This window comes from Thrips palmi, unplaced genomic scaffold (genome assembly GCF_012932325.1).
Source record: "Thrips palmi isolate BJ-2018 unplaced genomic scaffold, TpBJ-2018v1 HiC_scaffold_10, whole genome shotgun sequence".
Classification (NCBI taxonomy): Eukaryota; Metazoa; Arthropoda; class Insecta; order Thysanoptera; family Thripidae; genus Thrips; species Thrips palmi.
In genome coordinates, this window is record NW_023144621.1 from 8943883 (window position 1) to 8956919 (window position 13037).

The following is a 13037-nucleotide window of genomic DNA, read 5'->3' on the forward strand; positions in this document are numbered from 1 at the left end:
GGGGGGGGGGGGCACCCTTATCTCAGCAGAAACAATAATGTCGCCGGCCTTTTTTCTCACGGCTGCTCGCTGCCCCTCCGCGCCTCCGCGTGTCCACGCCAATTTCCAGAGCCCCGCGGACTCCCGCCCCGCCCCGCCTGGCGGCCTGGCTACCCATCAGATGTGGACGGCGAGACGTCGACTGTCGACAGGCATGCAGCCTCAAAACTATCGTCAGTGGCGATCCTCGAGTCACACACGAGTCTCCTGCAGCACTGCTACACAGCCGCACACAGCGCGGCCAAGCGGGACCGGCTACACGCAGCCAGCTCCACCCAGGCTCCACCATGACGCCGCCTGCCCCGTCGCCGTGCTCCGCCATCCCGGTGCCGCACATGCAGCGCCTCCTGGAGGACCTCGCCAAGCGGAAGGGCTTCCGGACACCGAGGTACGCGACGACGCCACCATGCCACCGCGAAGCGCCCGAGCCACCGCCGCGCCGCGGTGACGCGCGTGTGTGGCCTGCTCACTGATTCCGCAGTCGTTTGTTTCATTGCTCTCTCCTGTCGCTGTCGCACTCTAACGGAGTTACCCACGAGTGCAACAGAGATGGAAAGAAAAATACGACTCTTCACCGCCACCTCGCGGGCCTCAAAGACTCATTATTCCGCAATGATCATAATAGGATGGACGTAATGATCGTACAGTGCAGGCCCCCGCAAAGACAACAACACCGCCTCGATCCGGCCACAGCAAAGATCGCCAGAATGGACCGATTTTCACGTTGATTCAGATGCTCTCCGGCGGGCCAGGCTGAATGTTTCAACTTCAGATCTTCAGATCCTCAGATGTCTCTCCGCGGAAGTAACGAGGCGCCGAAGCCGCAGCCTCGCGTTCCCACAATTGAGCGGAGTGAACGCGCGACCCTGACATGACACGAGGACGCCTGCGAAGTGCTGGGTAGGCCAGCCCGGCGCGCCGCTGTCGCCTCCGGGCCCCGCGTGGAAGGCGGGGCCAGGCTACAGGCGCGTGGGTCTGCCTCCCCGGCTGGCCGCGCATGTGTTAATCTTCTGTAAATGGCCATTACTGAACTTCAACAGGTACGCGGTGTCCGCGGGCAGCCAGGCGGGCGACAACTACCTGGGCGTCCTCTTCCGCGTGGTGGTGACGGAGGACGGCGACGAAGACAAGCCCGGTCTGCGCCTCATCCTCAAAGGCATGCCCCTCAGCGCCAAGCGGCGCGAGCAGATGCAAGTGGGATCCTTCTTTGACAACGAGTTCCACGCCTACCGCACCGTGCTGCCCGCCCTCGCGCGCTTCCTCGCCGACAAGGCCGTGGACGACGTCAAGGAGCCTGGACTCTTCCCCAACACGGCCAGGTACGGCAGACGACTGGCCTCTGGGCAGGAGGGCGTGGGTTCTAGTCCCAGCTTTGCTTTCTTCGGCAGGTGCCACGAAGCGAGCTCGGGCGGCGAGGAGGGCCAGGACACCCTGGTGCTGGAGGACATGCGGCCGCTGGGCTTCACGATGCACGACCGGCGCGTCGGCCTGGACGAGCACCACGTGCGCGCCGTCTTCAAGTCGCTGTCCTTCCTGCACGCCGCCAGCATGGCCATGGAGGCGCAGCGCCCAAAGGACTTCGCCAAGATCCGGAACGTCGTCGGCGAGGTCCTGTTCGACTCGAACAACGCCATGCTGGCACAGCTCGAGGTGGTGGTCAAACGGACGTACGGTGCGAACGAGTCCCAAGTCTCCTCTGCTGTCGAATAGTCTTCGCCGCGGACTCAGCTCGATCTCTGCTGCAGGTTTCGTCGCGGATCGCTTTCCCGAGGGCAGCGCCGGCTACAAGAAGCTGCAGGGCCTCATCGATGGGTACGGCACAGCGACTGCCGCCCTAGTGGCCCCCAGCAACACCACCCCCAACGCCATCACGCACGGCGACTCCTGGACCAACAACCTGCTCTTCAAGTACGCCCAGGTGAGGTTGACGTCCCGTCGTGGCTGTCGTCCCGGGAACTCGCACGACTCGCACTCACGCGGCCGTGCCCTCCGCTTGGTTTGCTCGCAGGCCGGCGACAAGGACAGGGCAGAGGAGGTGTGCCTGGTGGACTTTCAGCTGTGCCGCTACGCGCCGCCCGTGCTGGACCTCGTGTACGCCGTGTACTGCTGCACGACGCGCGAGTGGCGGGACGCGCACCTGGACAAGATGCTGAGGGAGTACCACGACATGCTGAGCGGCACGCTGCGACGCCTGGACTGCGACCCGGACCAGCTGTACCCCTGGACTACCATGCAGGTAGTCCGTTTTCCAAGACACGCGGGGCTGTGGCGATGGCGCCTGGTTGGCTTCGACCTGACAGAAAAAAAAACATGTCAACCCTCACTTTCGGGACTCCGAATGCATTCCTCGTTTTTCAGGCCCAGCTTAAAGAACGCGGGCGATTTGGTCTGTGCATGGCTGTCTTGACCGTACCACTGTTCTTGGCCGACTCGGAGGAGCTGCCCGATCTGGACGCACAGTTCGAGAGCGGCCAGGATATGGGGGAAATGCTCGCCGTGGAGTCCAAGAGCGCTCCCGAGAGGAACAAGCGTCTCAGTGATACCTTGGAGGAAATGATCCAGCGAGGGTGGATGTGAATAAGTGAAAATAGACAGGGTAATTCAGTATTAACACAGGGCTATGATCTAAATTTTTAAGCAATTTTATTTTATATGGAAACAAAAGGTTAAAAAATGAACACGGGCCACGTTGAATTAGTTTGATTTACATCAGCAATTTGATTGAGTAAAATAGAAATAATACATTCATAGAGTGGTAGTTAACATTATTCTGATGTTGATACATGAGAATGCATTGCATTAATTAATAACATTTATTGTATATAAATAAACAGTTGAAATTGGTTAAAGCCTATGCCTTTCTTTGTTGGACCATTTCCCGAAGATTATTTTCAGCCTCCTTTAAGTTACGTTCAAGAAACACTTTGTTATTCTGAAATATAATAGGAAATACAAAAGAAATAAGCAACAAGTCAGATATTATTTTCATCATCCCCTCTAAGAAAAACCACATTGATAGTCTCACCTCAAGGGTCTTAATTTTTTCTTCATACTTTAGTGCTTTCAACTGAAGGTCTTGAGTGATTTCTGGCATGTCACGAAGAATAAACATTCTACCCACACTCTCATATGTGTTTGTTTTGGGAGGCATACTCTGAAAAATATAAATACTGTTTAGGTTTTGACACTGGTTACAGTAATGGTTATTCAGCTATACCTTGACGAATACTTACTTTAATTTCTTGAACTGTCAGTTCTGTATGAATTTTTGACTTTTTCAAGCCATCGATTTGCATGTCAGCAAGTTTCAGCTTTTGCGCAGTGTCAGTCATCTTGTGCTGGAGTTCGCCAAAAGCCTGCAAAGAAAATAAGGTTAGGTAGTGCCAAGTTATGAATGGTTTCCATAAATGCATCGCTTCATGAATGGTGACATTGAAGGTTTTACGGAAATCAGTAATATTAATTCAATTCCAGAATGGTCATTACTTCGAAAGACCATTTTCTGTGCTCTTAATCACAGGAGACATGCATGCCCACTGACACCTGAGCCAAGTCTAGGCACACTATGGGCTCAAGTAACATAAAGACTCACAATTTTTACCTCCCACGCTTCGTTTATAATAAAAAGACGCAAAGTCCAAAACCAAAAGTGTGAAATTAAATACCTTTTTCAGCTCTAAATCTACAGTTTTGGTGGCCATTCCTTCGGTTATTGTTTGGTTAGAGACAACAATCAGGTGCAGCAAAACTACAGCACGAAAGGAGTACGGCTGAGGTGGCGAGGCGAGAGTTTCATTTCGTTGCGCTGGTACGACTGCCACGTCGGCAGCCATGTTGAGTCAGTGAAGAAAGGAATGCGATAATGTTTATGTTGTGAACTGACAGAATGAATCGTCCAAAATGTAGCGTAATGCCGGTTTCTGAGTTATGCTTTTGTGTGAATTGAATTCCCAGGAGAATACTGAAAAACATCATCATTGTCTCGCACTCGGAAGGATGATAATTCATTCCTACCGACGTAGAAATGGGTGAGTTGACTTGTAGGCCAATATTGTCCAACTTTCTTTTTCTGCCTTTCCCCTTTTTTACTCACCCCCAACTTGAAGGTAAACGATGAGACACTCCGGCATTCTTAAATAAGACTCTAAGTTCTTTCCCTTTGCTCCCTTCGTCTCAGGTTCTCTTCAGTTTTTGTGAAGATTGGGGTTTTTGCATCTTCTTTCACTGACGTCTAGTCATCTTAGAAGTTGACGTGAACCCACCAACTCACACTCTAAAATCTCTAAAGTACCCCCTTTCCTGCCTATGTTTTTCGCTTTGAGTTGTTGATTTGCTAAAGACGACCTTAATGTATAGCTATGTTGAAGCCTTGTCACATCGTTGATTCCAACTGGAAGACACCTAACCTCTTTTTTCATTGTAAACACTTGTTACTTCTCGACTCAATCCTGTTCTGCTCAGTTTATTCCTTTGTGATAATGTTTGGTAAATCTTCGACAGCTTTCTATGTTTCAAAATGTTTCGGTTTTGACATCTTCCTGTTAAATCAGTCCTTTTTTTGTTTTTGTTTTTGTTGAGATACTAACCTACTTTATTATCATTCATTTATTTTAAAGACATTTTGTTAACGTAGATCTTGTTTTGTTCCTCCCTTCAGAATGTGAAACGAGTCCATTACCTGGACCATCAAGTGCGGTTCCTTTGATCTCCTGTGCAGCTAGTGTAGCTAGTTTAGGAAGCACTGGCAGTGGAGCGGATCACGCCGCTAAGAAAGCAGAAATGGTAGCAACATTACAAGCAAGGCGAGCTCAGCTTGAAGCAAAGCTGGCCGCCAAAAATGAAGAGCTCAAAATCTTGTGCATTCAAGAGGCAGATCTCACAGGTGTCTTACCTCCTGAAATACCTTTGGAGCCAGGAGAGACTCCTCCAACACTACGAAGGAGAGTGGGTACTTCATTTACTCTTCCAGAAAGTTTGCTCAACAAACTTCGTTCCACAGAGGTACTGCTTTACTTAATTATTTTGTCTTTTTTTACTTTGTTTGTGTTTTATTATTATTTATTAACATGACTGGTATTTTTTTTAATGTTTAGGAGGAGTCTGTAGCAGCTGTGGAGCTAGAAATGAAAATCCAAACTGGCATAGCTGAAGCAGCACTGGGACTTGCTAATGACTCATCTGCAAATAAGCAAGTGCGCCGGAAGCACAGACTGATGTACCAGCAGAGCCAGAGGAGACTGCAAGATCTAGAAACAAAGTTGAACAACTTGAAAGAGAAACAAGCAGCTCAAGAAGCACAAGCTGAAGCTGCATCTTCTTGTGCACAGCCTCAGCAGCCAACACAACAGCAACACATTGCATATCACCAACAGCTTCAACAACAGCAGCAAAACCAATTGAAGCACAGGAAAAAGCCTCGACCCCCTGTTGAAAATGGTAGTGGTTCTCAGATTTCCTTAATGAACTCTTGTATATTTAGAACTTAGCAACTTACATTCTCTGTTTTGTCTTTCTTTTTACAGAATCTGATGTGGCTGAAGTTGATGGCATGTTACACGCGGGTGGCATAAGTCTATCTCCTTTAGGTCAAATGGACCGTGAAATTAGAGATGGGCGATTGAGCTCAGCATTAACAGCGAGCACAAATACTGTAGGCCTGCCTCTGCAACCTGCGACAAGCCACAGGCACAGCAGCTATCGTTACTCGACCATTGATTCTTCTTGGAGTGTTGAGCCAGACCGTTTAAGTACAAGAAGAGAAGTCCAAACTGGTCCTAATACAGGGTCAAACTATTGGAATTCTGCTTCTAGACAAGAAATACCAAGTCCAGGTAGCTCTCGCTATTCAAGCTCTCGGTATCCAACAGGAGTACCTGTGGAAATTGATGATAGCTTAAGACCTGCGAATCAGCGCTGGAAAAGAGATAGGTAATGTATTTATTTCAATATTTGTTTTTCTTCAGCAAATGCAACTGCATAAATGATTTGTCATAATTTTATTTTTTTGTTAAATAAGGTCAATGATGGGGATGTCAAGGTTTGGAAGCTTAGACCGAAGAAGGGCTGGGGCTGCAAATGCTGCAAACAACAGCTCAAGTTCTACAGTGAACAACATAGATGAAGTGGAAACTGGTGTACCTGCTCTTTTGCCCAGTCAGACTTATCCTGAACATAGTTTAGGACATAGCCTTGTCAGAACACAATCTTTAGGCAGTGTGGAAGCCACAAGACCTAGAAACTTGAATTCTGACAGAGACCCATCCAGAGGTAAATTATGCCTTGAATTATGATTTTCTTTTCAGCAGTTGGCTTTAAAACTTGTCTTTTACATATATATTTGTTAATAATTCCAGATGGATCCCAATCTATTGATCGCAAACCAAAGGAAAAGGAGTGGTATGAAACATCCTTAGATGTGGCCCCCATCTTGTCGCCACAGGGATCGCAAGGAGAATCCCATAATCAGCATAGTCACCCTCCTCTGCAAGCTTCCCTCTCTCACCCCCCTCCCCACTCTCACCTGTACCAATCTCACCCTCAACTGCATCATGCACCTCATCAGTCTCCCCCCCTCCCTCTCTCCCAGTCCCACTCTCACACTCACTTATCTCAGGCTGCTGCACCTGTCCACATGCCAGCCCATCACAATCATCACTCCCACCACAGTCAGAACCAAGGATCCTTTCCACCTTCAATACCGCAGTCCCAGTCTCACCCCATGCTGCACTCGCAGCCCCACCACAATCCACCGCAAGTACCACCTCATCCGCAGCTACACCCAAAGCTGAGTGCAACACAATCCGTGTCCCATTTAACTGTCCACATTCCTCCAGCCAAGCCACATCCCCCACCCCCACCCCCCCACCAGTATGCCTCGTCTCAGCCTCCGGCCATCCCCCCACATGGCGCTCAGTCTTCTGCTGCGCCTCCACTTCCCCCCCATTCGTCCATGCACTCCCCTGCCCAGCCCCATCCACCGCCTCTACCCCCTTCCCACTCCTCTCTGCATCACTCTCCTCAACTGCCGCCCCAGCTTCCTCCACACACTCCAGGTCACATGACGTTGCATTCTTCGCATGCATCCTTGCAAATGCCTCACCCTCCGCAGGCTGCTCCAAGGCATGGTCCGCCAGAGGTGCCTCCCCACATTCCGCCGCATGCTCCTCATGCTCAACACCACCTGCCGCATTCGCACCCCCCACCTCTGCCACCCTCCGCCTCTTCCTCTGCTTCCCACCCCCCACTCTCACCCCAATCAGATGATGGGCCTCTGTCTCCTCCACCTCACGTACCTCTTGAGTCTCCCAAAAACCACATGGTTGTTCAAGCAGGATCGTGGCAGCCTTATCGAGAGGTATGACTTCTAAATGTACTAGTTAAAAATTGCTCTATTCACTTTATTATACAACGTAACTCTTCCTTTGACTGCAGGTAACAAAACCGTTTGAGATGTCTGACTTCTACAAGTACAGCACAAAGTTTCGGAAGCAGATGCCACCACCCACTCCTAGCCCATCGGTAATTTTGTCACCTGATGGTGCACCACAGTCCCCTCAGTCTCCTCAGCAACAAAAGGGGGTGTACACTCCTTTGCAGCCTCTCACTTGTCAACCTGTGGAGCCAGTGTGAGTGTTTTTTAATTTTGCGTCATTAGAGGTTGAGCCTGAGGGTGGTTGCCTTTTAACTGAGTCAAGAATGTCTATTTTTAGGCGTCCTCCTGGAAGTGGAGCACCAGCTGATGCCAGCTTTGGCAGTCCTGCAGCAAACTCAGAATCCTTGGCTGATGCCTTCTCCAATGAAATGCTTGCATGGTTTCAAGACCAGCGAACACCTCAGCCTCCTCCAGCACCTGCCCCGGCTGGGCCGCCCCCGCGATCCGCAACCCTAGTGTGAGTTAAGACTTCATGCTGCTGTCTCGATTAAGTTTTAAATGCAACCAGTTACCTGCCTCATTTACGGTCTGTACTTATCTTTACTCATGATAGTCTTCTCTGTATAGTTTCCAATTTGTTTTGGAAGTCATCAGAGCCTTTTTATTTGTGTGGATGAAGCAAATTGAACTGGTTGGATTTTTTACTTGGCTGTGTACCATGTTCTATTCAAACAAAGCCTGAAAGGGGTAGTCATTTGTTTTAAATGACCCTAACATTGAAGGTTTAAATTTTTATTGTGTATTCCTTGTCTAAAGGAAGATGTTAAAATTTGATGAATATGTTGGTATGACTGACATACCTTGACTGTCAAAAGTAATCATATCTCAAATTGAACGTCAAGACATGTTCACCCAAACCTCTCAGGACAAATACTCAATGTTGATGTTTTCTATTTTGTAACTTCATGGGACCAATACTCAATGTTGATGTTATTATGTTAATCTTTTGACCAGTACATGAAATGCTCTCTACTTGAGAATTTATTAAAATACTCATGAGATACCATTTGCATGAAAAGTGAAATATTATTGTATTTACTTGAATGACCAGTTTGTCTTTTTTCTACTTATTTGTATATTGTGTGTGCACCTCAGAATCGAACTCTTGCCTTGAGGTGTCACACAAAACTTTTATCTACTTACATATTAGGTAATCAAAGTGCAATTTATGTCTATGTGATTGATTAAAATTCCTTTCTACAAGATCCTATTTTAGGGAATTTGTCTTGTTTTGTGTAATGTCAGTTGACTGTTAGTCTTGTAGATAATGTAGTGCTATCTTGTGGTTTGTCCAAGATCTCCAGAATTAAAAAATGATTTCTATGGAATAAAGTTTATCATGACAATAAATCATGTACTTTTTTAAATTAAAAGAAATGATTCCCATTTTAAGGGAAGCTAATATTTATTTATGGGGATAATAAATGCTCCACTTCGTTCGTGATTGAAAATTTTTGTACTCCTTTTTCTTAACAAAAGTGCCTTTAGCATGTTATCTGAGTTTTAGGAATTTTGTAAGCAGCCCGGTGCCCATTGAAATGAAATGTAGATAATTTAATTTGTGATTTTCAAGACATGTTTTATTTGTTACAACAACTTACATTTTGCTGTATGAAATGTATCTTGTCTTGCTCTGGATAATTGACGTTTTACCAAGGCTTGCCAAGCAATTCATGAACCTCTTAACAGTGAGTGTGTAAAACTGCACTTATCCTCATTCCTCTCTTTGATAAAACATTGACTGCATTCCTCTCTTTGATAGACATTGACTGCGGAGCAATTTCACATGTATGAAAATGTGACCATGTGTATGATGATCTTGCACTCAATGGATTTAGGCCATATCTTTTCTCTTTAGAGAATCTACTTCTTGCTTGTGATTTGACAACGATTTGAGATCTCAATCTTTCCTATTCCACAGTCTGCCTTGTGCCACTTTCTCACTCCAAGACTGCTTCAATTTCTTCCCACACTAAAATCTGTTCTAATGACTGTACTGAGTAACCTGTAAAGTGCCTTCTTGTGTGTTTGAAATATATTTGTAAAATATAACTAGTTTTTCAAATATTATCTTATATTTATGAAATTTTGAGGATGGTTATTATTAGGAGTTTAAGATGAGTCTGAGAACCAACAGTGTCTTTTCATTTCAGAATGTGCCTGGTGTATTGGTACTACAGTTAAGTTTTTCACTTAAATGGATTAGTGTAGGTTCATGTTTATGAATTAGTAGATTTAAGGCATTTGGAAAGTACAAAAATGTTTTCTTTTTGGCTCGTTAGTCACTTATATTCCTTATGTTCAAAAGTGTCCACCAGCTCCAATTTTGTAAATACATGACAGACCAAATTCCATTTCCAAGTAATGTATAGTTAACGGAGTTGGTGCACTCCATATTTGTCTGGTTTTTCCTCAGTTTCTTCTTTGAATTGGAATAAAATTGGTTTCTGCCAAGTCTTTTCTAAAATGTGTGGAGTCATAAATTTCCTGTCATTTATCCTAATTAGAATGGATGATGGAAAAGATAGACATGCGTGTCTTACCAGGCAGGAAGGTGTTTTTTTTTTCTTGCCAAAGGTTGGAAAAGAAACGCTTTTGTTCAGTCCACATGACATGGAAAATAGTTTAATTCCATATAGACAGCAATGTAAAAACACAGGATTTCACCAAAGAAAGTCTGACACCTTCAGGTTAAGTTTTCATGTTTCAAAACAAGGTATATTGTCTATCACAAAAAATTTGTTTTGAAACAGAATTTGAAATTCTCTATTAGCAGCTTACAATAAACCAATGCAGATAGATCTTTAGGATTACATACAAATAGACAAGCATTTGAATATGATGAAATTTGATATCCATAGATTTAAATTTGTATTCTTTTACCATCTACAAAAACACTATGCAAAACAGCCAAAGCTGTATTGACATCAACACAGAGATACATATTTTTTTTCAGAACAAGGTGTACCGACAGAATCACTAAGTGAAAGTTATTAGGGTAATCGAAATGCTTGAGTGGTATGCGTATGAACCTTAGAGGAACTTGACAAGTGATTTGGAGCTGCAAGCATGTAAAATGCTATACAAGAATATGTACATAACATGAGTTGAGTCTTCTCTGTATAACTGACATAACAGAAAAAGTACAAAATAGTTCTAACTACTGAATCATGCTGCATATAGCTGGATCAAAAATTTCTTTAGGCAAAAAGGTTCAGTGCCAGGGACTGTGGCCACTGACGATGATTAATAAGAAGGCATCAGGCCTCAATGGGTTCCATGCATGGTCGATGATATATCGTCTTTCTGAAATAATTATTCAATGCTTGCATTTAACTTTATTTGTAATGAATAATATAACACAGTAAGAAATATGATACACAAGATGGAGGGGAGGGAAGTGGTAGGGGAAGGACAACCCACAGAGCTCAGTACAAACAACTCAAATAACATAGTACAGGGGTGCTATAGCTGAGTTGTATCAGGGATGATGAATAGCATGATGTAAAGATGGCATCTTGCTTGTTGACACACCAATTATTGGTAAAACAAATTATTCATTAAAATCACAAATTTGATATACTATGTGAACAAAGAATGGAAACAAATTTACCAAACAGAAAATAGACTTAAGGGTCCAAAACTTAGGCACACCATTTTTCACACAAGAAACAAGAAGACAAAATTAATGCCAATAGAAATTGGAATTAACAGAAAGTACTCATTCTTCACCCTTACTCTTCAGTATCGCCCAGTGAAAATGAGTGAAAAAAGAAACCATTCAGGATTTTCCTTTTGCTCTCTGACTATTTCAGTCCAGAGTTACAGGCAAATTTTTTACAAAGAGAGATATTTGGAGCTCAAGTGAAAAGTTCTCTCAGTTTAACATGTGAAGAGTGTGTAGTAAGAGATGGAACTACAACATGCACTTTTTCTTCCAATTCCTTTAGCAAAAGGAGAAAGGGAAAAGAACGAGTAAAAATAATAAACAATTAAAACATTTTACAACATAGAGGAAACAACAACCAACAAAACTAGGATCTGTGCAGCTTGCACTGAATAGAAATAAAAAAAAAGTCACAGCGCAAACATATCTTTTACTTCACATATAATTACGGCAGCATGAGTCTTGCAATGAAAAAGAGTGTCTTGCAGTAGCACACACGTAAATGAGGAATATAAATTACACTTAAACAATGGTCATTGGTGGGATTTTGAAGACCTGAATAAGTCCATTCAATTAATATTGACTACAAACAATTGATAATATTATAGCCCTCAACAAACAACTAATTAGTGCATCAATAAGATGCAGCTCACTAGAAGTTGATACTTTTGCTAAACTAGAGGCTCAGCCATGGTAGTGGCTGTATGTTTACATATATATATATATAATATTTTATAGTATATCTATCCCTTACGTGTACATTACAATAACTCAATCAAGCAAGTACGTCTGTGATAACGCAACAACAAAGTCAACTGTTTCACAGTAATAGAGACAATTTGGAATTTGATAAAACTTTGTATACACAGTCTGGAGATAAAGTCAAAAGGGCATTGCATTCCTATCAGCAACACCACACGGCGCTGCTGCGCTGCTACACTCACAAGTCACATTGGTAAGGGTCGGGGAGGGGAGGGGAGGCTAGGCTAGACGGGGGAGGGTCAGTTCAGGCGACGACTGGCTCAGGGGGGCTGATATCACACAGCGGCTGGTCCGTGTCCATGGCCTCGCCCTTCCCCGCGGGCTGCGTCTCCGACTTGGCCGTCCAGTGCTGCGGCTGCGAGGGCCCGTAGGGCGAGTGCCGCGCCTCTCGGCGCGCCCGCCTCCGCTCCCGCCTCTCCTCCATGACCAGGCGTAGGCGCTCCACCTTGCCGCGCGTGGCCTGGTTCTCGGCGTCGTCTACGGGCAAGGCAAGCAAGCACAAGGGAATTCGTTAACACGTTCGACACGTTTACTGCCACAGTCCGTCACACAAGACACTGCAATGCAACAGGACTCACCTGAGGTTGGTGAAGGTGCTGACTGTGCATCAATGGTTTCCCCTGGGCTAGTGGTAGTGGTAATAGACGTGCTCGATTCAAGAACGAAGTTGCTCTGAGGTAGACCCGGGTAGGACCGTCTGTACTGCGGCGTCGCACACAGTAGGTCATTCAATATGTGTATGACAGTACTAATATCACGCTTTGGCCGTCCGAAACGGTCTTGGAGGGCTGGATTTAAGGTCCCTGGAACCAAGAGAGACATGGCGAATTAGGTATCGTCAACAACACCGAGAAAAGCCAACACACATACTGGATGTGGACACCTACCCGAAAATGTACCCGAGTACACCCCTTTCCCATGACTGTGCATACTCTCTATGATAGCTCCCTGGCGGCGCCGCGCTGCCGCAGTGTCCTGGAACAAGGCAAACGGAAATTAGAGGCATTGGCAACACTGACAAGGATTTCCAGAAGCCCCAGTGCAGTCAGTGGCCGCTGGCTGCTGCCGGCGTGGTCGTCATTGGACGCCGCCCCGCCCCGCCCCGCCCCGCGCTCGGTGCGGCTCCTCGCTGCAGCA

The 13037-nt window shown here is 45.7% G+C and overlaps 4 protein-coding genes across 5 annotated transcripts in view; 2 read left to right on the plus strand and 2 right to left on the minus strand.

Annotated features, from left to right (window-relative positions):
* Nucleotides 1-23: 23 nt before the first annotated feature.
* On the plus strand, nucleotides 24-3010 carry LOC117654109. Of its 2 annotated transcripts, none has more exons than XM_034400293.1 (6): nucleotides 24-427; nucleotides 1080-1358; nucleotides 1428-1711; nucleotides 1785-1957; nucleotides 2048-2275; nucleotides 2398-3010. In XM_034400293.1, the coding sequence occupies exons 1-6, from the start codon at nucleotides 327-329 to the stop codon at nucleotides 2614-2616; spliced, it is 1284 nt and encodes a 427-aa protein (XP_034256184.1). In that variant the 5' UTR covers nucleotides 24-326; the 3' UTR covers nucleotides 2617-3010. The 2 variants fall into 2 exon arrangements, with proteins under 2 accessions (XP_034256184.1, XP_034256185.1); XM_034400294.1 differs by lacking the exon at nucleotides 24-427 and adding an exon at nucleotides 517-939.
* Nucleotides 2837-3874, minus strand: LOC117654116 (prefoldin subunit 1). Its single transcript, XM_034400310.1, has 4 exons — nucleotides 3705-3874; nucleotides 3273-3395; nucleotides 3065-3193; nucleotides 2837-2971 (listed from the first exon to the last, which is right to left on the minus strand). Exons 1-4 carry the CDS (start codon nucleotides 3870-3872, stop codon nucleotides 2891-2893), a joined length of 501 nt encoding a protein of 166 aa, XP_034256201.1. The 5' UTR covers nucleotides 3873-3874; the 3' UTR covers nucleotides 2837-2890.
* A 54-nt stretch (nucleotides 3875-3928) lies between these two features.
* On the plus strand, nucleotides 3929-9938 carry LOC117654101 (pollen-specific leucine-rich repeat extensin-like protein 1). Its single transcript, XM_034400284.1, has 8 exons — nucleotides 3929-4067; nucleotides 4697-5040; nucleotides 5133-5475; nucleotides 5562-5967; nucleotides 6056-6306; nucleotides 6393-7393; nucleotides 7471-7664; nucleotides 7749-9938. The coding sequence occupies exons 1-8, from the start codon at nucleotides 4064-4066 to the stop codon at nucleotides 7930-7932; spliced, it is 2727 nt and encodes a 908-aa protein (XP_034256175.1). The 5' UTR covers nucleotides 3929-4063; the 3' UTR covers nucleotides 7933-9938.
* Nucleotides 9939-10789: 851 nt separating this feature from the next.
* LOC117654105 (midnolin) overlaps nucleotides 10790-13037 on the minus strand; it is a 33312-nt gene continuing 31064 nt past the window's right edge. The window contains exons 5-7 of the mRNA XM_034400288.1: nucleotides 12788-12875; nucleotides 12479-12703; nucleotides 10790-12377 (exon numbers count right to left, since the gene is read on the minus strand). Coding sequence (XP_034256179.1) covers nucleotides 12145-12377; nucleotides 12479-12703; nucleotides 12788-12875 — 546 coding nt within the window. The 3' untranslated portion in view covers nucleotides 10790-12144. The remainder of the gene's footprint in view (nucleotides 12378-12478; nucleotides 12704-12787; nucleotides 12876-13037) is intronic.